The sequence below is a fragment of the Terrapene carolina genome, unplaced genomic scaffold, assembly GCF_002925995.2.
Source record: "Terrapene carolina triunguis isolate 2854851 unplaced genomic scaffold, T_m_triunguis-2.0 Scaffold194, whole genome shotgun sequence".
Taxonomy (NCBI): domain Eukaryota; kingdom Metazoa; phylum Chordata; order Testudines; family Emydidae; genus Terrapene; species Terrapene triunguis.
In genome coordinates this window covers 9,477,721-9,499,246 of record NW_020664545.1, presented here as the reverse complement: position 1 = coordinate 9,499,246, position 21,526 = coordinate 9,477,721, and the positions used below count along the sequence as shown (strand labels likewise).

The following is a 21,526-nucleotide window of genomic DNA, read 5'->3' as shown; positions in this document are numbered from 1 at the left end:
GGTACGGGCAGGCGACAGGTGGGCTCAGGCCACCTTGTGCACAGGGGGGAGAGGAGGGCCTCAGGGTGGCCCAGCGCGTGCCGGGGGAGAGGAGGACCTCGGGTGAGCCCCATGCGGGCGGGAGGCAGGGAGGACTCAGGACAGCCTGCGTGCAGGGAGCACTTCGGGCCAGCCCCATGGGGGTGTCCTGTTTTCCCTTTGGGAAAATATGGTCACCCTAGTGGGGGGGTGGGTCCCTGAAGAGAGTGGCAGGGACCTGGGAGAGCAGGAGTTGGAAGCTCCTGGGAGGGAAGAGGAGCTGGTGTGACAGACCTGGGGAACCCCACTAGGTGGAAGAGTTCTGCGGGGAAGAACCGGCTCAGCACGAGGGTGACCCCGCAGGGGGATCTGCCGGCGGAGGGGCCAGGGGCGTGGAACTCTGTTGGACGCCTGCTCAGAGGAGCCCTGAGGCGAGGGTTGTAGGGGAACAGTCATAAGAAGTGTGGTCAAAGGCCTGTGGTGCGGAAGCCCCGGAACAGGAGCGTGGGAACTGTGAGGCGGGGTTTGTTCACTCTTGGGTGGAAGGCCGTGAGAATGGGACGTGGAAGAATGACGGAGGAACTGGGTGCAACGCAGCTGGACAAGGCTTTGGGGTTAGGGTGACCAGACAGCAAGTGTGAAAAATCAGGATGGGGGTGGGGGGAGGGTAACAGGCGCCTGTATAAGACAAAGCCCCAAATATCAGGACTGTCCCTATAAAATGCCCATTTGGGATTGATGAACTGTCTTACGCTGAGAGAGCTGCTGAAGCTTGCAGTTATAAACTATGCCTAGGAGTGGGCCTGTCATCGAATCATAGAATCTCAGGGTTGGAAGGGACCTCCGGAGGTCATCTAGTCCAACCCCCTGCTCAAAGCAGGACCAATCCCCAACTAAATCACTGAACTTGGAGGAGGACATATTCCCTTTCCCAAACAGCTGAGATGGCTGGTGATTGGGTCCATAGGGAGAGAATGGGCAGCTCAGTCGGCCCCAGTGACAAGGGGAAACTGAGGCAGGGCTCATCCTTTGCACTGTGGCTGGCTGCCGGGCGTGCCCTGGTGAGGGGTGAGATCTATTACACCATGTTGGAGTCAAGAGACAACTGGTGGAGTCAGACAGATATGGGATGTGGGGGAGCACAGGCCATTGGTGCTGTACAGAGAAGCATTCTTGTCTGTGAGCTTCGTTTTTGATCGCGTAGTGGGTGAGATTTGTACGCAGCACCTCCGGCTGGCGGCCCAGCAGGATGGAAGTGGGCTAAAGCCAAGGTTGCTGCCTGGCCAGGTTTTCCCAGGATTGTCTGGTTTTTGAGGTATTGTCCCAGGAAATCTGTCAGGGGCTCAGTACATGCTGCCTGTTGGCCAGCTTGATGGGTCCAGGATCATCCCAGTGTCCTGGTGTTTTGCACCTCAGAGGTGGCAACACCAGCTAAAGCGTAAACTGCAGTTGCTTCCTCCTGACTTTGGGCTACTATGGGGGCCAAAACGAGGCGGCTTTGTGAGGCTGGGCCTCCCCAGCTTGTGATTCGCAGGAGGGGAAGAAGGCTCTGGTCCCGGGACGTCCTGGGAGTTCAGATTCTGCAGAACATGGCAAAGCCTGCACCCCAAACAGGCCTCTGCTTTTTCCTTCTCCCCCACACCCGCCCAACCCTCATTCGTTTCCCCAGAGGAGCCTTTTGAGCTTTTCTGATGATGTTTCGCAGCAGGCCCCAAAAGCGATGTGTCCAACCAGCGCTGCTTGCGTGATACGGGCTAGTGCCAATGGTCAGGCCAATCTTTGCAAGGCCATGCAGGCGGGGGGGCGGGGGATGGGAGTGGAGGAGTGTGTGGGGCGGGGGGGGGGGATAACAGTACTTGCTTTAAATTAAGGGACAAATTCTCTGCTCTTCCAAATTGGTGCCGCTCCATTGACTTTGCTGCAGCTGCACTCTGTTTTACTAGCAGAGACTTTCGCTTTTCATATCTTCTAAATGAGTTCGAGCCATAAATAACAGTGACACTTGCTCTTATGTAACTCCTGGGATCTGACAGCACCTTATAAAGGGGCCTGAGCATTATTATTCCCATGTTACAGATGGGGAAACTGAGGTACAGAGGTCACATGGTGAGTCAGTGGCTGAGCAAGGAGCGGACACACACACACACACACACACACACACACACCCAGGTCCTGACTCACAGACCCGAGTCCTAGCCACTGGACCGCACTGCTTTCTGGAAAGCATTTCCTTTGCATTGCTGTATGCAGTAAATCTCCCCCATCTCTCCACAGGGCAGCAAGGAGCGGTTTCACTGGCAGAGCCACAATGTCAAGCAGAGCGGAGTGGATGACATGGTCCTGCTCTCCAAAATCTCCGAGGATGCTATTGTGGAAAATCTTAAAAAGCGCTTCATGGATGATTACATCTTCGTATCCTTTCCAGGGGCCGCGCTCGGGGCACTGGGGCATCTCATAGAAACCAAAACAGGCCACACCTGGGGCAGCAGGGCTGCACTTGAGTGCCTTTCAGTGGAATAGTTCTGGGGTCTGTTCTGGCAATTCTAGGTTTGCCCTTTACGGGCGGGTCTAGCGGTATCCCTGTAAAGGGGGCGAGCCCAGGTTCTTGTATCAGCAATTTTCCTTCCAAGGTTGGAGATACAGGGGGAAAATAGTCCCCAATTGTCTTGTCGTAGGAGGCGTAGGGATATCTCCTGTGAGCCTCTGAACAATACTCAGCAGTGGATGCAGGCACGCTCAGACGCAGCCACAAAACCAGATGCCTGTCTCAATCCGTGTATGGAAGCTCCTGCTTTACGCATAGGAAGGCTGGAGAAGCAATGACACCTGGGGTTCCTGAAAGGCTGAACGGACCAGTGCGGACTCCCTCTGGGCCACTAGGGGCAGAATTGTCCGGCGCTCAAAATCGGGGCCCGAATTTCAAACGAAGTCAGTTCCCATTTACGCATCAAAACAAGCGCCTGGATTTTCAAAAGAGCTTTGCCCATTGGGTGCTGAGCTCACTTGAAAATGTGCCGGGGAGTGTCTCAGTGGGTGTTGCTGGGTGCGAAGTGCTTCTGAAATTCCAGCCCTGAGGTCTTTTGATATTTTGGCCTTCAGTGTTAGCAATCGGGCCAGGCGCCCTTGGAAAGCTCATTTCCCCCAGATCTGCAGGACGGGCTCAGTCGGACCCGGGGCCTCCGTGTCATGATGATCTGGGGGAAGGGATGTGGACAAATTGGAGAGAGTCCAGCAAAGGGCAACAAAAATGATTAGGGGGCTGGGGCACATGACTTATGAGGAGAGGCTGAGGGAACTGGGATTGTTTAGTCTGCAGAAGAGAAGAATGAGGGGGGATTTGATAGCTGGTTTCAGCTACCTGAAGGAGGGATCCAAAGAAGATGGATCTAGACTGTTCTCAGTGGTGGCAGATGAAAGAACAAGGAGCAATGGTCTCAAGTTGCAGTGGGGGAGGTCTAGGTTGGATATTAGGAAAAACTTTTTCACTAGGAAGGTGGTGAAGCACTGGAATGGGTTCCCTAGGGAGGTGGTGGAATCTCCATCTTTAGAGGTTTTTAAGGTCAGGCTTGACGAAGCCCTGGTTGGGATGATTTACTTGGTGTTGGTCCTGCTTTGAGCAGGGGGTTGGACTAGATGACCTCCTGAGGTCTCTTCCAACCCTAATATTCTATGATTCTGTGATCTGGCCATTCGTAACTCACCGCTTTCTCCTACGAGCCCCTCGGCTTGTGGGAAATACAGTGCTGAGAACGATCACCAGCAAGCAGAGCAGTAACAACATTTCTTTTAAAGTACACCACTGTCCCCCTTGCCCCGTCCTTATTCCCCTGGGGGGCTCCTGTACATGCGGGAAGGAACCCCACATATGTAAAGTAGAACTGGTCAGAAAACAGGGGCCGGGCAGGCAGTGCACTGAAAAATGTGAATCTTTGGTGAAATATTTTGGCCAAAAAACAAAATATTCTAATTGAAATGGGGGCAGCAGTGCCTCATGGGAGTTATAGTTCTGGTTACTTATGCTCCCATTCTCCTCTTTGGATCAGTTGGGCTTTCGGGCCAGACTACATCTCCCATGATGCATCACAGCTAGGGTCTCCTATGATGCTCTCTTCCCCTCACCAATAAGGTAGAAAGCAGTGCATCATAGGAGATGTAATCCAGCCAAAAAGCTTGGCTGGCCATTAGAGGAATACAAGGAACCTGAATATATCTCCCATGGTGCACCACTTTCTACCCTGTTGGTGAAGGGAGGTGATGAATAGGAGTCCCTGGCTGTGATGCATCATGGAAGATGTAGTCTGGCCAGAAAGCCTGGCCCATAGAGGAGAATGGGAACATACGCCACCTGAACTGCATCCTTCCCATGAGACGTTTTTAATTGAAATGTTTTTTTACGAACTATCTAAATTTTCTGCAGAAGCTGAACGCTTTTCACACTTAAAAATTCTTTGGTTGAAAACCCAATTTTCTGTCAATAAACAGTTCCAGCCAGTCCTAGCGAGAGCATGCGGAACAATCTCTTATATTTGTGGCCAGCTCATTGCAGCCGCTGTATAAATTCCCCAGTGCAGAGGGCTGGCTGGATGACACCAGGTACCAGGGTGTGGGATCACGAGGCCGAGTATAACTAGACTGACTGGAGCTGGGAGCCAGTCTGCCGGAGGGGGCGTTATAAAAGGATGACTATTTACAGAGCAGCACCAGGGCATTGTTCATGGGAAAACACACCGGCACCTCAATTACGCCTCTGCGTTTTTGTAGCTGGCTGGAACACCTGAGTTTGGCACGGACAGTACTGGAGCTTCCAAACAAAGCAAGGCTGAGTGACAGGAGAATCCAGAACCTGCACCAAGTGGAAAGCCTGCACGCAAAGATGCATCACCGTAAAAGAGTCGACTGTATCCCTGATGGGAGCCAACGGCCAGCTCCCATGAGCTCCAGCCTTCAGACAGACAGCAGAAGCACACCGGCTGCAACAGGGCACGGGAGAGAGGCATCCTCTGAAACACGTGGGGCCTAGACCATTGAGGTACCTTGCATGGCTCCCCGATATGAATGGACAGCCAGTGCGGACTATGGAGCATAACGGAACATGCTCCCACTGCCCTGCCCCGCACAGAAACCTGTTTACCTATCATTTATGCTGCTTATCGACTCGGTGCCTTTCCTTGCTCAGATACAGAAACCACACTGGTCAGTTTCACTTCCTGGCTCTCATCCATCGGACAGCACTTTGGGGTTTTGGTTCCCAGCCCTGCAGCAGGACAAGTTATCAAACAACACCAATCATGAAATAACGTTTCCATTTCATGTCTGTTTAGAGTCAGGCAAGTGCTAGTCTGCGGGCCTGGTTCGGTGCTGCCCGGTGACGTGTGCCAGTGTGTACGCTGTGCAAAGGGGTGCAAAATGTTCCCTGAGTGGAAGGGTTGTGTTTTGCACTCCCGCTGCAATGAGTGCACAAGATGCAGGATGATGGCGAATCAGGCCCTTTCTGTACTTAGCGGTGAAGGCTTTATCTCTACAAAATCTAAATGTCGGGCCTCCGATGCCGTGACAGCTGCTGGAGGAATTCATTTCAGTTCCTCGTCCCCTTACCTCCGGAGGACCGGCTCACGTGGCCAGATCCGCACCCCCACTAGGTCTGGACACTGGGGCTCTATTCCTTGCCTCCCTGCAGTCGGTCCCTACGTTCAGGAGACTGTTCTGCTTCCTTCATCTCTGTTCCAGGGAAGGTGCCCTGAGCCGGGAGCCAGGAGACCACGCGAGCCAGTCTCGTCTCTTTCACCCACTGCAGGTTCTGTGCCACCTTTACAATTGAGCAAGGCTTCGTAGCGCTCCCTATGAGACAGGCAAGTGCTAGTCTCTTCGTTTCACAGACAAGGTAACCTCTGGCCGAGCTGAGAACAGAGCGCAGCTCTCTGGCATAGCCCACCCCAGGCTCAGCCACACCGTGTTTCAGAAAGAATCTGCCCCGTCTATGTGCTTGGCTATTCTCTGTGCACCCACGCTCCTCTCCCCGAGCCAAGAACCCAGGAAGCGTGAGCCCCGCTGGTTTTCTTTCTGCTGTCTAGCAAAGAGCTCTGCAGCCCAGGATGGCTAATATTTCCCCCCCCCCAAAAAAAACGCAGCAACCTCAGCGAGCCCCCCATGAGCTACGCTGCACAGTCCCTCTCAAATCCTGTGCACCGCACCAGAGCTGCTGCCGGATGGGTCCTGGGATGGAACTCCCCATGAGGGAGGAAGCATGGTTGTTATTTCTTTCCACGTGGTGTCCTCCTACCTTGCACCCCCAGCCTAAGGACTCAGGCTCTGGGGCCAGCACTGGAGTCCTTCCCAGATCCCAGTGCCAAGACCGTTAGCCCCCAGCCCAAAGTTTCTTTGCAGACGGAGCTTGCCCTGGGCTCGGCCATCCTCACCCGTGTGCTCCGCGGCGCAGGCAGACAGCCCTCGCTGGCCCGGTTCCTGCCCCCGCCCCTCACCTTGGCGGTGTGGCTGTGCTCCCCCATGGCACTGTGACCCAGCGGCTGACTTTGTGGTTTACGCTAAGGCCTCTCGAGCGGCCCAGAGCTGCTGCCCTGGCATCGGTCGTTCTAAAGCACGACGCTTGGCACTGCTCCAGCCCACGGCTCTTTCTAAAACGGGGGCCTTGGCTGAATGCCGGGACTGCCCCGGTGTACACAGCACGCTCGGCTGCTCTGGGGGTCTCGCTGATTTCACGTGGCCCCGACATTGGATGCCGGCAAAGAGAGCCGATCCCGCTGAGCAGGCTCAAGGAGCGGACCCGGGCTTCTCTGGAGCGATCCTTTCGTGGACCGGGAGCGCTCTGTGGCAATGTTGGGTCGGGGAGGGGAAGCACTTCCTGGATTTAAAGAATAGGCGAATGGATTCCGAAAGGAGCTGCAGCTGTTCCTCTTCGTCTGGCGTGTAAGGGTGGCAGCTGGCTCAGCAGGGCTGAGAGGGATGGGGTGTGAAACAGGAGAAGATGGAGTGGAGGATTTCGCAAGGTTGTGGGCAACCTGACTGCAGCTGTGCTGATGCGTCTCAGTCCCTGCCCTTTAGCACCCCCTGCTTTTCCAGTCCTGGCCTGCCACACAGCTCTCCCCATGCACTGCAGCCCTGTCCTTCGGCACCTCTTAGACTATAACAAGGTTCAAAAAAGAACTAGATAAATTAATGGAGGATAGGTCCATCAATGGCTATCAGCCAGGATGGGCAGGGATGGTGTCCCTAGCCTCTGTTTGCCAGAAGCAGGGAATGGGTGACAGGGGATGGATCACTTGATGATTCCCTGTTCTATTCATTCCCTCTGGGGCACCTGGCTGCCACTGTCAGAAGACAGGAGACTGGGCTAGATGGACCATTGGTCTGACCCAGTATGGCTGTTTGTATGTTTTTATTCATAGAATCATAGAATATCAGGGTTGGAAGGGACCTCAGGAGGTCATCTAGTCCAACCCTCTGCTCAAAGCAGGACCAATCCCCACCTAAATCATCCCAGCCAGGGCTTTGTCAAGCCTGACCTTAAAAACCTCTAAGGAAGGAGATTCCACCACCTCCCTAGGGAACCCATTCCAGTGCTTCACCACCCTCCTAGTGAAAAAATTTTTCCTAATATCCAACCTAAACCTCCCCCACTGCAACTTGAGACCATTGCTCCTTGTTCTGTCATCTGGTACCACTGAGAACAGTCTGGATCAATCCTCTTTGGAACCCTCTTTCAGGTAGTTGAAACCAGCTATCAAATCCCCCCTCATTCTTCTCTTCTGCAGACTAAACAATCCCAGTTCCCTCAGCCTCTCCTCATAAGTCATGTGCTCCAGCCCCCTAATCATTTTTGTTGCCCACCACTGGACTCTCTCCAATTTTTCCACATCCTTCTTGTAGTGTGGGGCCCAAAACTGGACACAGTACTCCAGATGAGGCCTCACCAATGCCGGATAGAGGGGAATGATCACGTCCCTCGATCTGCTGCCAGTGCCCCTACTTATACAGCCCAAAATGCCGTTAGCCTTCTTGGCAACAAGGGCACACTGTTGACTTATATCCAGCTTCTCGTCCACTGTAACCCCTAGGTCCTTTTCTGCAGAACTGCTGTCTAGCCACTTGGTCCCTAGTCTGTAGCAGTGCATGGGATTCTTCCATCCTAAGTGCAGGACTCTGCACTTGTCTTTGTTGAACCTCATCAGGTTTCTTTCGGCCCAATCCTCCAATTTGTCTAGGTCCCTCACACAATGAGGGACCTAGACAATTCACACAATGCACAGTCAACCTGTGGAACTCTTTGCCAGAGGATGTTGGGAAGGCCAAGACCCCCTGCTATCCCAGCCCTGATGCCCCACTGCACCTCACGCTGACCTGCCTCGCCTCCATCCCTAGCCCAGCACGTCTTTGAGGACTGTACGCAGCCAGATGCTCGTCTGCAGCACAGCTGTTGCTCAGGGTTCTAGTTCTGTAACTGCGATGTTGCTTAGCCTCATGCATTATGATCTCAGTCTCCCGCACTTCCCTGGCGCGTGTCCACATGGGGCACTGCACCGGGGAAGGAAGAAGGTTTCTGTGGAGCCCCCCCTCCTGATCGAGTCTCTGACGGCCGCCTGGCCGTGGGTGTTGATCCTGCCTATAAGGAGCTCGCTGCGATGGCGATCGGAGGAGGCAGTCGGCACAACCCTGCAGCGTCACTCTTTGCTTGGCTGGTTCCTTGCTCATCAGACTGAGAACATAAACTCCCCCTGACCTTATATTTGATTATCACGGGGTTTGACCCACAGAGGCATGAGACTGAGCCTGGCCCTGTGCCCAGACAAGGGCCTTCGCCGTCCCAATGGCCATCCAGAGCGCTCCTTTGGTTCCCGCATCCCATCCCTGCTAGGAGGCAGCCAGCGGGCAGCAGGGAAATCTTTCTAGGCCTGGCTGAGCACTGAATTCCCCGGCTATCGGGCTGGGAACACTGTTCCCCTGCAGGGGAGACGGGAGCAGTGAGCTACGGCAGGGCTCGGGGAAGAGGAGCGCACCAGAGACAGCGCGCACGCCGCTTGAGTGGGCTGTGGTTTCCACCGAAGGCAAGGCTGTGTCCTTACAAGGCTGTGCTCTGCGACAGCTCAGGGCGGGCGCTCCTCCTGCCTGTGACAGCAGCCCGGAAGGGCTGGAGTGGCTCATTTGTTTGGTTTTTTTTAGAAAAGAAAAAAAAAACCAGAAACCTCCTCTTCCTTTTTTTTCCCTTCTGCTGCTGTGTAAGGGCCCAGTGTCCAGCCATGAGTCAGTCCGGAGCACTTCTGCATTCCACAGGAAGCACCAGCCCCTCCACCTCCTCTTCCTCCCCCTTTCCCGTTCTGTAAGAGACACGCTAGTCCCCACGGTCACGCCCTCTCCTGGGGGACAAGCCACCCCTGACCTCTTGAACCAAGTGGGCATGAGGGGGACCCGTCCTGCTTAAACGTCTGCGGCAGGGAGTGAGGCTTCTCCTAGCTCTGTGTGAACCCACACACCTTCCCACTATAACACCCACCCTCCTCTCCCAGACCCCTCCATTGTAACGGTCCCCCCTGCTCTCCCCAGCCCTGCTGTTCCCATAGCCCCTCACGGCAATACCGTCCCGCTCACCACCTCCTATCTCTCCGTCTTTGGGGTGTCCTGTGCATGTGCCTCCATCTTTGGTCCACCTAGGGCAGATACCATGGGGCAGGTCTATAGGAGGGACAGGCAGAAGGTGCAGCTGTAGGAGTCAGGACACCGGGGTTCTAGTCCCCAGCCCCGCCCCTGGCTCACTAAGCAAGCCGTGAGGTGGCTCCGTGCCTCAGTTTCCCCATCTGTAGAAGGGAGGTAATTGTACCCCCTTTATAAAGGGCTTTGAGACCTATGAAGTGCTGAGTGTCGATCATAACAACTGGGCGAAATGCACACAGGATATTGTAAATGTCACTCATTGGACCCAGATGTGAATCTGTGTAGCTCGACCGACTTCAGCGGGGCCCTGCTGAGTTACGCCAGCTGAGGCTCTAGCCCATCAAATTCTCTCCACTGTAGGGATCCCGGGGTTTGCTTCTGGCACATGCGAGGATTTTTCTAGGCGTTTTGTGCAGACAGGTTTGCTGTACATGGGGCTGACTAGGAAGGAAGGAACGCGGGCGACCAAGCAGGCTGCAGAAGGCTGCTAGGGTGAGCATCGCCGAGGTGGCCGGAAGTAGTGGTAACCCATGATGAGCTGCCGAGTGCTCCATCCCATATTATGCTCCACACGGACCCTCCCCTGAGGACCCTGGCCAAGCCACAGTGACTGGGGATGCTGGAGGGCACTACTGGCAAGAGTGGTGTGGCCGGTGAACCTCCAGGCTGGAACAATGAGGCTCTACTCCTTGTGCACAAGCGGGCCTCCTGCCCCCTTCATGTGGCACAGCTGTTTCACCACATCAAAGCCGCGCTGGGGAACGCCCTTCCAAAACAGGCTGCGATTTTCACCGCTTGTTTCGCTTGCTACATGCTCTCTGGGGAGGCCACAACTCAGAGGTGGTGGGGGCCTACAAACAGGGTCATCACCTGTACCTGATTTTGCAGGGCGGTCCCTGTTTTCATGGGCCTGTCCCGGGCTCTCATCCAGTCCGAGGCTGCAGAAAGGCTCCTGTTGAGCTTGGGTAGGAGGCGAAAACTCTGCAAATGCATCATTAGGCGAGGTCTTAAGAAGAGAAGAGCCACTTTACACTGGATCAGATCCTTGGCCCATCTTCGTCCTGTGCCCAACCTCCTGCTGCATAGGACATGACCACTGGTCCATCTAGTGCAGTGGCCGTTTTCCAATACAGGATCAAACCCACGGACTATCTCAGCTGGCATTCTGCATTTATGTGGTGGCAACACAGCCTCACCACGGGGTGATGTCATGTGAGCGCAGCCCATTTCAAGATTGCAATAAGAACGCTTTGCTGTTCCGCAGGACACGGCTTTGGAGGGAGACCACCCACCAGGTGCTGCTGGGCAAGGACGGGCTTCGTGAAACCTCCTGGCCACTAGGGGCAGAGTTTGCACTAGTGCTCCGCATTGGCACCCACAACTGGGGCCCGATTTTCAAACGCGCGCAGCTCCCCCTTAGGCCCGTGACAAAAGTGGCCAGATTTCCGAAAGAGCCACTCCGCATGTCAGGTGAAAATCCAGGCCCTTCTCGAGGTGCTTAAATGGGAGCTGAACGCCTGAAATTCGGCCCTTGGGTGTCACCGAATCTGATTTTCCTTCTGCCTTTTGAACTGGTCCCAAAGAACAAACTCCTCCAACATTGCCCCTGGCGGAATTCCAGTGCCTCCTTCCCGCAGCCCCATGTCAGGGAGCTGCCAGGAGGGACAGGGCTGTGGCATTAGCCCTCTGCAGCCCGGCGATTCCCTTACCACGAGGAGGGGAGGCACATCGTGTGTTTTACTTGCTGCCAATGCTGCTGGAACTCGGGGTGCTGCCGCATCCCCTGGTTTGAAGTAGTAATAACAAACACCAACTCCATGATTCCCATGGCTTCCTTCATCAGCACCCCCAGTATACAAATTGTTCCAGCACCCTCGCTTGCTACTACCCCTTAATTCTCCTGCTGATCAAGGTGCCGCATCATGGCCCCTTTCCCCCGGGATGGCAATCTGTGTGACAGGTCCATGGCCCCAGGGTTAGAAGGAGCCAGAGAAGCCCAGAACGGTCCATCTGCCATCACTCTCCTCGGGCCTTAACTGCGCCATGGGGCGTTGTCTGCAGTGAGCCACCCACGTTCCAGGGGTGCGGGAACAATGTGTGTAGTGGGGGGGCTGAGAGCCATTGAACCAAACTGTAAACCCTGGATGTGATGGAAACCACTTCAAGCTGGGGGTGCTGCTGCACCCCCAATTCCAGCACCTCTGCCAAGTTCTGTTCCAGATCCCAAATCCCCCCAGGTTCCAGATTGGGGGCGGAGGGGGCTGGTCTGGACCCATCTCTTGTATCAAAGTCCTCACCATGCGCCTGAATCTACCGTGGTCCTTTTGGGTCTTGTTGGCTTTGGTAACCGTGGCATGTCTGGTGCGTGGGGCTGGGTGGAAAAGGAGAAGCACGAGGGAAGCTGACGGACCTTAACAAACAGCTCAGACCTACATTGGCTCGGTGCTCATCTCAGTCAATCCCTTCAAGCAGATGCCTTACTTCACGGACCGGGAGGTTGAGCTGTACCAAGGAGCGGTGAGGAGGCCGGCTGGTCTTGGGGGTTAGAACTGGGGCGGGGCTGGTTGACATGACTCCTTGTTGGGGCTATTCTGTCTTATACCTATGCATAACGTGCAAGGCGCAGACACGTTTCTAACTGATTGTCTAAACGGGCCCCAGGCTAGGCTAGGGCCTCGGACTGGGAGTCAGGAGGTGTGGTTCTGGTCCCAGCTCCCTCTGTGATCTGCTGGATGACCATGGGCAGCTCCCTGGGTGTCTGGCTCCTCTCCAGCTCTGGGGCCTATAGGGATTACTGCAGTATCTAGTTCCAAACAAAACCTGTGTTAAGGTTGAAAGAACATATCAGCAACTTAGGGTAAAAAAATATTACTGAGCAGCTGCAGCTATTCCAAAAACCAACTTTATAAGCCCAGGAGCTTCAGAGTTAAGGTTACACTTAAAAGAAACCCAAAGGTATTAAGATATGGAAATGCACGGATAAGGCACCCAAAAAACTTTAATTCTGCCCAGGAGGGGGAAAAAATAAGAAAAAAATCGAATGTATCTTTAAAAATCGGTTTCATCTAATCTGGAGTCATAAACATTAGCATGCAACTGCTTGCAGCCCAATCAGAACACAGCGGCGGCCCATGTGACATCCTCAGGGCCATACAGGTAGTGTATATACTGTGTGGATGCAGCCCACATAACATAGAGTGCTGCATACGCGGCCCACAATGGTAAATAGGTTGAGAACCACTGGTCATACATGTATAGTTACCACATGGCATTGCTATAGGGCAGAGTTAAGGTTGTTTGGGTGCCTAACTGGAGAAGGAAGGTGGTGGATATTTGTCTCTTATCCTCCCAGGGAAAGCGCTGCTCACCGAGAGGGTTCTGGTTTATGCGTTAGACTCTGCGTTGTAGTTAGTAACCATTATTCTCGTTGTCTGTTCATTGGCCTCTAGGCTCAGTATGAAAATCCACCCCACATCTACGCTCTGACCGACAACATGTACCGGAACATGCTGATCGACGGAGAGAACCAGTGCGTCATTATCAGGTAGTAAGAACGCCGACTCTCAAATAAGAGTGACTTGGGTGGAGGAAGTGGGGGTTGATCTCAGCTGCTGAGCAGGGTCAGGTCTGTTTGCCAAGGACCCCATAGGTGCCCCACAGGGAGGGCGTTGGCGATTCAGTCAGTGGCGCGCTCAGAGCCAGTACTGATCCAATACCCCACTGCCGCGCTGCGGGGAGTGGTGCCGTCTTCGGGAGAAGAAGTAAACCAGAAGAGTGGGGCTAGTGTCCTGCCCTCTTGGGGTCATTAGAGATTCCACGACACTTTTCATATGACCAGGCTTGTTAGTGCTGGTGTCTTGGCTGAATTCCAGTCCCGCCTCCCTACATTCCTCTTCCAGTTTTGACTGGATACAACATTTTTCACCTCCTCTCCTCCTTTGCTATGTGCCGGTAAGCCGCGGTAAGCCTTGCAAAGGTAGCTGCCCAGCAGTGGCGGGGTGCGGCGAGCCCCGTGGATGTCTGTGATCTGCAAAGTGCTCGGGGATGAAAAGCCCCATCGAGTTGTGAGGTTATTCATCGGTGTTGTTATCAAAGGCACTTGCAGACGTCCTGGACTCTGCATTCCTAGCAGGGAGCACGTTGGCACGGCGTCCAACGAAACGCTGGGCTAGGAGAGGGTTCCACAAACCCACCAAGTGCCCGCCTTGTGCCAGCCCCCTCTCTCAGGCATACTCACAATCAGTCCTCCCCTCCCCTGGCCCGCTCCATGTAATGAGTAGTAGGGGCACTGCAGTCACCAGTCATCACCGCTAGGCTCTTACAGGTTACAGTTCCCGTCCACTTTCAAGAGAACAAGCTTCCGCACCAGCCTAAGGGGAAAGTCAGAGCAGTATAAGCTAAGGCAGGGCTGGGCAAACTTTTTGGCCTGAGGGCCACATCGGGGTTCCAAAACTGTTCGGAGGGCCGGGTAGGGAAGGCTGTGCCCCCACAAACAGCCTGGCCCCTGCCCCTATCCGCCCTCTCCCACTTCCCACCCCCTGACTGCCCCCCTCAGAACCCCCGACCCATCCAACCCGCCCTTCTCCTTGTCCCCTGACTGCCCCCTCCCAGGACCCCCCACCTCTAACCGCCCCCCGGGACCCCACCCTCATCCAACCCCCCTGCTCCCTGTCCCCTGACTGCCCCCTCCCCGTTCCCCCCCCCTCTACCCCCCCCCCGGGCCCCCGCCCCCATCCACCCCCCCCGTTCCCCGTCCCCTGACTGCCCTGACCCCTATCCACACCCCCGCCCCCTGACAGACCCCCGGGACTCCCACACCTATCCAACCCCCCCCCGTTCCCCGTCCCCTGACTGCCCACCATCACCACCTCCCCATCCAACCGCCCCCTGTCCCCTGACTGCCCCCCAGGACCCGCTGCCCCTTAACCAACCCCCCCACCCCCCACTCCCCACCCCCTTACCATGCCTCTCAGAGCAGCAGGATTGGCAGCCGCCCAGCCGGAGCCAGCCATGCTGCTGCACTGCCCGGCAGGAGCTCGCAGCCCCGCCACCCAGAGCGCTGGCGGCACAGCAAGCTGAGGCTGCGGGGGAGGAGGGACAGCAGGGGAGGGGCTGGGGGCTGGCTAGCCTCCCCGGCCGGGAGCTCAAGGGCTGGACAGGACAGTCCCGCGCGCCAGATGTGGCCTGCGGGCTGTAGTTTGCCCACGTCTGAGCTAAGGTGTGAATCTAAACTGCTATAGTTATACTTGTGTATATGGACGCTGGTATAGCTGTCACCGTTTTAACTATACTATATAGCAGTATAACTGGCTAAACTTTCCCATGTAGACAAGCCCTAACGTATTTCCTCTCTCACATGACCCACCACACTGCCACTTTTCATGCTTCATTATTAAGCAAGATCATGGCTCGCCTCCATTGCGCTAGGAGCTGTACGTACATCTAGTAAAAGACAGTTCCTGCCCCCAAAGGCTTTCAGTCTAAGCAGACGAGTCAGCCAAAGGTTGGGAGGGGAAACTGAGGCACGACGAAGGGCCGTGACTTGCCCAAGGTCATCCCGCGGGTCTGCGGCAGAGCCGGGAATAGAGCCCAGGTTTACTGAATCTGAGTGGAGCACTCAGTCCCCTGGACCACATTGCTAAAAGCAAATGCGCCCAGCTGGGATGCAGAGGACGGCAGCTCAGCACAGGAAATGAACTTTACGCAAGTGGTTTGTCTGTTTGAATATTGCGGAGGAGCTGTCCGGATGTGGGGCAAGTCCAGAGACTTCCCTTCTAGGTACAAGGGACCAAAACTAATAATTCAGGCATCGGCCTGAGCCAGGAGCCAGAGTGTGCGGAGCTTGGAATCTCGTCGCCCACCTGCTGCAGGGATGTGCAGCCATGATTCCATATCGCTACACACCTCCACTCCCCCTTCACAGGGACCAGGAAGAACTATTCAACTCAAAACGGGACCATCCTCCTGTACCCAGCAAGAGCTTCCCTTCCGCAGACACGGAGAGAATACAGAAGAGTCTCCGAGTTATAAAATGATGTATCATTTGGATTGCAATAGGACCTAGAGGCCCCAAGAGAGATCTGGCCCCCTATTGTGCTGGGCACTGCACAGAAAGAGCAAGAGACAGTCCCTGTCCCATAGCGTTTACCTAAATAGACAAAGGATGGACAGGAAAACAGGCCCAAAGCAGGAAGTTCGGTCACTGGTGGACGGTTGTCACTGTCTGCACCCCATTCTAGGGGAGGAATGAATATTCTGTCTTTGGGCAAGGAGGTACCTTGCCCATCTGCAGTGGCGGATTAGCCACTGGGCCAACGAGGCCCGTGCTAATCCAACTGGGGGGGCCTGGAAAAATGGAGCCGCTCTGCCCGCCCAGCGCTCCTGCCGGGAAGCGGGGTCGGGGCGCAGGGGCTTGCCCTGCTCCGCCCGCCCGGCGCTCCTGCCGGGGAGCAGTGGAAGCCCCCTTGCCCCAATCCCGCTCCCTGGCAGGAGCTCAAGGGGCGGGGGGCACTGCAGGTGGAAGGGGTGGGGAGAGGCCCCCCCTTGCTCTGGCCCAGAGCCCCACAAAAGCGTAATCTGCCTGTGAGACCCACAGCGGGCTAAGGGGTGAGTGAAACCTCCAGCAGGGCAGTGGTTCTCTCTGGAAATGTAGACACAGGGCAGGTTATTTCACGTCCCCCCGTTTTGTTTGACTGTTTCTGCAGTGGGGAAAGCGGGGCTGGAAAAACAGTGGCAGCCAAATACATTATGGGCTACATTTCCAAAGTGTCCGGCGGTGGAGAGAAAGTGCAGGTACGGCTCCCTCTGCAGCCCGGGCTCTCTCTGAGCCTCTCTCTACTCATCCTCTCGTCGTTCTTGTTCTCCATTTCCCCCACCTCGCTCCATCCCTTCCTTCCCTCCCACCCACTTTCCTAGGTTTGAATCATCTTTCTCTCTGCCAGAGGGCAGCTCCTCCTTCCCCGTCTTCTGCAGCTCCTCAGCTCTCCTTGCCGGCTGAGATCACCCTAGGTTAGCCCGGGAAAGGTGATGACTTACCAGGCACCAGACCATGCTTCCTCTTCAAACCCCGCCCTGCATGCTCAGACCTGCCCTGGATTTGGCGCTTCCAAACCAACCGCTCCCAACACAGATCCGGCAGTGCCCACACACACACCAAGATCCGGCAGTGCCCGCCTTGTGCCAGCCTGACACGGAGCAATGCCCTTCCATCCTACCAACCGAGAGCTGGAAATAGCAAACCCGCTCCAAGCCAAGAGCTAGGACTAGTCCCCCGCCCCTAAACCGGGAAGTGCCACATTGCCAGCTTTCTGGCAGCCCTTTGCCATGCACCTCACCGCGCTGCGACTAGTCCCCCGTGAGCCAATGGACCTGCCCCGATCTCTGACTCGCCCAGTCTCTGCTCTAATCCTCAGCACGTGAAAGACATCATCCTGCAGTCCAACCCTCTGCTGGAAGCCTTTGGGAACGCCAAAACCGTCCGGAACAACAACTCCAGCCGATTTGTAAGTCTCCAGGGACAGATTTCACCGCTGGTCAGTCCCGGGGAGGGGTGTGCAGATTGGGAGATGTAATCATCCCATGGGAGCCACGGGTCCCACCTAGAAGCCCCGATCAGGAGTGAAAAGCTTGGTGTAATGGTGCTGTACATACATGTCATCAAAGACAGACCTTGCCCCAGAAAGCTGCCAGTGACAGGGGACAGCAGGTGTGGGGAAGAGAAACATGCTGAGGCCTGAAGGCAGAGGGTCCTGGGAGGAGGTGGGAGAGACTTCCATAGACGGGGGGAGGGGGGTCCCTGAAATGAGACGGCCCGGCCTCTGGCTGATTCCCAGAGAACCGCAGCCCTGCAGCCTCACGGCTGAAATGTCTTCCCTTGGCAGGGGAAATACTTTGAAATCCAGTTCAGCCGGGGCGGTGAGCCGGATGGAGGGAAGATCTACAACTTCCTGCTGGAGAAATCCAGGGTGGTGAACCAGAATGAGAGCGAGAGGAACTTCCACATCTACTACCAGGTACCCTGACAAACCCGGGGATCTGGTGCTGAGCCGGCCCCATGGCAGTCAAGTGTGTGTGTGTGTGTGTGAGAGAGAGAGAGAGAGAACAGGAGTGTGAACACGGCTGAGTGTGAATGTGCATATCAGCATGTGTGTGCATGATTGACTAAGAATGTGTGAGTGTGTGTGTATATGTGAAAGTGCACATACGGGCATCGTCGTGAGTGTGCAAATGGACATGCCTGTGTACTGGCGTCCGTGCCTGGAAATGAGTGAGCGTGCCCATATGCTTTTATGCTGTAGCAGAATTGCGCCCTAGAGCTGCTGATAGGCCTGGGTTTCTGGCTGAGCAGGAGACGGCACTCCAAGGCTAGACAGACAGCCCCAGGCCGCAGAGCAGGGGAACCCTGAGGGCTGGTTCATTTCCAGGAGCTGACCCCAGCCCTGCATTCTTCCCCTTTACCGACAGCTCATTGAAGGGGCCTCCCAGGAGCAGCAGCAGAACCTGGGGATCATGACCCCCGATTATTACTACTACCTGAACCAGTCCGAAACCTACAAGGTGGACGGCACCGATGACCGGAGCGACTTCCACGAGACCATGGTGAGTGGCCCATGTGGGGGGGGGAGGGTGCTCACAGTGGGGCATGTTACAATGTGGCTCTTACCTGAGCTGTACATTTTCATAGAATATCAGGGTGGGAAGGGACCTCAGGAGATCATCTAGTCCAACCCCCTGCTCAAAGCAGGACCAATCCCCAGACAGATTTTTGCCCCCGATCCCTAAATGGCCCCCTCAAGGATTGAACTCACAACCCCTGGGTTTAGCAGGCCAATGCTCAAACCACTGAGCTATCCCTCTGACCTGGCCCAGCTTGTGGATGAAAACAGGATTGATCTCCAAGAAGGCAGCTCTTTGTGCCCCATCTTCTGCTGCTCCTGGGGCCCTCCGGCCCCGTATTCCAGAAGGACTGGCTGGAGCTGAAAGAGAGGGCTGGACATCCAGGTGGGAACAGTGGCAACCTGCCTGCAGCCACATGCCAGATAACGGCTCCTCAACAGGCCAGGCTAGCGGGGCTGGCCCTCCCGCACAGTGCTGGGCACAGCAAGGGCGGACTGGCTAAACAGGGCCGACGAGAGGGGGGGAAGCTGGACCCCGGGCCCCCTTCCAGACCGCCAGGCCCCGGTAATTTGTACCGGCTTCCCCTCCCTCTCGTCGGCCCTGGCCATGCGCAGACAGGTTGGGCGCCCCGCGCGCCCTCTGAGAGGGGGACACTCGGAGATGGGTGGGGATCTGGCCAGCTACCCAGTCTCTGAACCAGTGGTGCCGCCATCTTGTATTATTTTCCCAGCATTCCCATGGCAACCAAAAGCAGCCCTTAGGGCAGGGGTGGGCAAACTTTTTGGCCCGAGGGCCACATCTTGGTATGGAAATTCTATGGCGGGCCATGAATGCTCATGAAATTGGGGGGTTGGGGTGTGCAAGGGGGTGAGGGCTCTGGCTGGGGGTGCGGGCTCTGGGGTGGGGCCAGAGATGAGGAGTTCAGAGTGCCGGAGGGGACTCCGGGCTGGGGCAGGGGGGTGGGGTGCCGGAAGGGGTGCAGGCTCTGGCTGGGGGTGCGGGCTCTGGGGTGGGGTTAGGGATGAGGGGCTCGGGGTGCAGGAGGGTGCTCCGGGCTGGGACCAAGGGGTTTGGAGGGCGGGCGGGGGATCAGGGCTGGGGCAGGGGCTTGGGGGGCGGGAGGGGGTCAGAGGTGCAGGCTCTGGGCAACGCTTACCTCAAGCAGCTTTCAGAAGCAGCAGCATGTCCCCTGTCCAGCTCCTACGCGGAGGCGCAGCCAGACGGCTCTGTGCGCTCCCCCGTCCGAAGGCACTGCCCCTGCAGCTCCCATTGGCCACAATTCCTGACCAATGGGAACTGTGGGGGCCGCGCTTGGGATGGGGGCAGTGTGCGGAGTCCCCTGTCTGCCCCTACACATAGGAGCCAGAGTGGGGACATGTCTCAGCTTCCAGGAGCTGTGTGGAGCCACAGCACATGTGGAGCAGGGCAAGCCCCCAACGCCGCTCCCCGGCGAGAGCTCAAGGGCCAGATTAAAACGTCTCAAGGGCCGGACGTGGCCCCCGGGCCATAGTTTGCCCACCCCTGCCTTAAGGGCAAAGCTGCCAAGGGCCTCCAAGGTCGACACAGCCACATATGTGTAGGAACACAAGCTCGGAAGGGACCTCCTGGGTCACTGGTCCAGTCCTCTGCTGTTGTGGGCCACCCCGTCCCATTCAGAAATGTATCAAGCTCCGTCTTAACACCAGCTAGGTTTTCTCTCTGAGGCAGAGACCCTGGATCCCAGACTGTTTTCTACACATGCTTGGTCCTGTCTGCTCTGCGTGCGCAGGAATGAACCCCTGGCACTTTTTGGAAGAGGAGTGTCCTCTGCCAATGTTAACCCGCCATTACTGTGCAGGGTGCTACCTGCCGCCTCGTTGCTGGCTTCCCACCCCAGAGGTGGCTGCTTTTCAGTAGTGCTGTCTGTTTGGTGGTAGATTGATACAGCAGGGCTGTTCGTGTCCGGGTTTCACCATGTCCCGGAAGCAGATGCTGCTTTCTTCTAGGGCAACATTTCGGAAAGTGCGGACACGTCTAAAACCCTTGGAAGTCCTGCAGGACATTCCAAACGTTTTCGTTGTCAACAAAAATTAATTCTTTTTTTTTTTTTGGCTGAATATTCCATTTCAGAAATGTTCTCAGTGGATTTATTTTTGCTGGTGTTTTAATTTTCCAAATCTTCCCCAAATAAGTGTACAGCCATAATACCAGGGACCCGGGCTGATGGGATGCTTTCTCTGCCCCCTAGAACGCCATGCAGGTGATAGGCATCGCCAGAGCGGACCAGCAGCTGGTGTTACAGATCGTGGCTGGAATTCTGCACCTGGGCAACATTAACTTCCGAGAACAGGGCAACTATGCCCAGGTGGAGAACCCTGACCGTGAGTACCACAGCCTGAATCCATCCCCCCGGGAAAGGGCCAGCAGAGAAGACTAGGAGGCGGCTGAATGGGCAGATTTCCACCCAGTGTCAGGGCAGATAAGCAGCTTACAATATCCAGGCTGGATTTAAAGATGGACAGAGACCCTGGATGCCTCAAGCTAGCCTTTTTAGTTAATGAGATCAAGCGGAGATGCTTTTCATAATGCTTTGGACTTATATGCACGACAGGTCTCAAAGCACAATACAGACATGGCTGAGCATCACTGTGCCCATTTTAGAGATGGGGCAATTGAGGCACAGAGAGAGGAAGTGAATTGGCTAGTGGTGACTCAGCAAGACATTGGTAGAGCCAGGAATAGGACCCAGGAGTCCTGGCACACAGGACCCCTGCTCTAACCACTAGACCACAGCCACCCCTTGTCCATGGGGGCATGGCTGAGCTGGGGAACAACAACAGCCCCTGTTCGCTAACGGCAGAGGGAGGGAGTTGTATGGGCTGGTGGGGTGTCTAGAGACACCCTGACTTTCACTCCCTGTGTGCAGTGCTGGCCTTCCCCGCCTACCTGCTGGGGATTGATAAGGACAGGCTCAATGACAAGATCACCAGCAGGAAGATGGACAGCAAATGGGGCGGCCGGTCGGAGTCGATCAACGTGACCCTGAATGTGGAGCAGGCGTCCTACACCCGCGACGCCCTGGCCAAGGGGCTCTACTTGCGGGTCTTTGACTTCCTCGTGGAGGTGAGGGTCGTGCCCCAAGCTACCCGGGTTAACCAGAGCCGGTGGGTCCCTGGCTCTGTGTGAAATCTCTTCTGTGGCTGTTCCCGAGTCCTGACTAGGAATCTGGGGGAGATCAGCCCCCAGGATG

At 55.9% G+C, this 21,526-nt stretch overlaps 1 protein-coding gene across 1 annotated transcript in view; it reads left to right on the top strand.

Moving 5' to 3' along the window:
- The first annotated feature begins 992 nt into the window (after positions 1 to 992).
- The window catches only part of MYO1F (myosin IF), a 37,228-nt gene continuing 16,694 nt past the window's right edge, over positions 993 to 21,526 (top strand). The window contains exons 1-10 of the mRNA XM_029912289.1: positions 993 to 1,079; positions 2,293 to 2,430; positions 12,109 to 12,198; positions 13,131 to 13,225; positions 16,386 to 16,473; positions 17,094 to 17,183; positions 17,562 to 17,693; positions 18,145 to 18,279; positions 20,525 to 20,657; positions 21,203 to 21,399. Of these exons, the coding sequence (XP_029768149.1) occupies positions 993 to 1,079; positions 2,293 to 2,430; positions 12,109 to 12,198; positions 13,131 to 13,225; positions 16,386 to 16,473; positions 17,094 to 17,183; positions 17,562 to 17,693; positions 18,145 to 18,279; positions 20,525 to 20,657; positions 21,203 to 21,399 (1,185 nt within the window). The remainder of the gene's footprint in view (positions 1,080 to 2,292; positions 2,431 to 12,108; positions 12,199 to 13,130; positions 13,226 to 16,385; positions 16,474 to 17,093; positions 17,184 to 17,561; positions 17,694 to 18,144; positions 18,280 to 20,524; positions 20,658 to 21,202; positions 21,400 to 21,526) is intronic.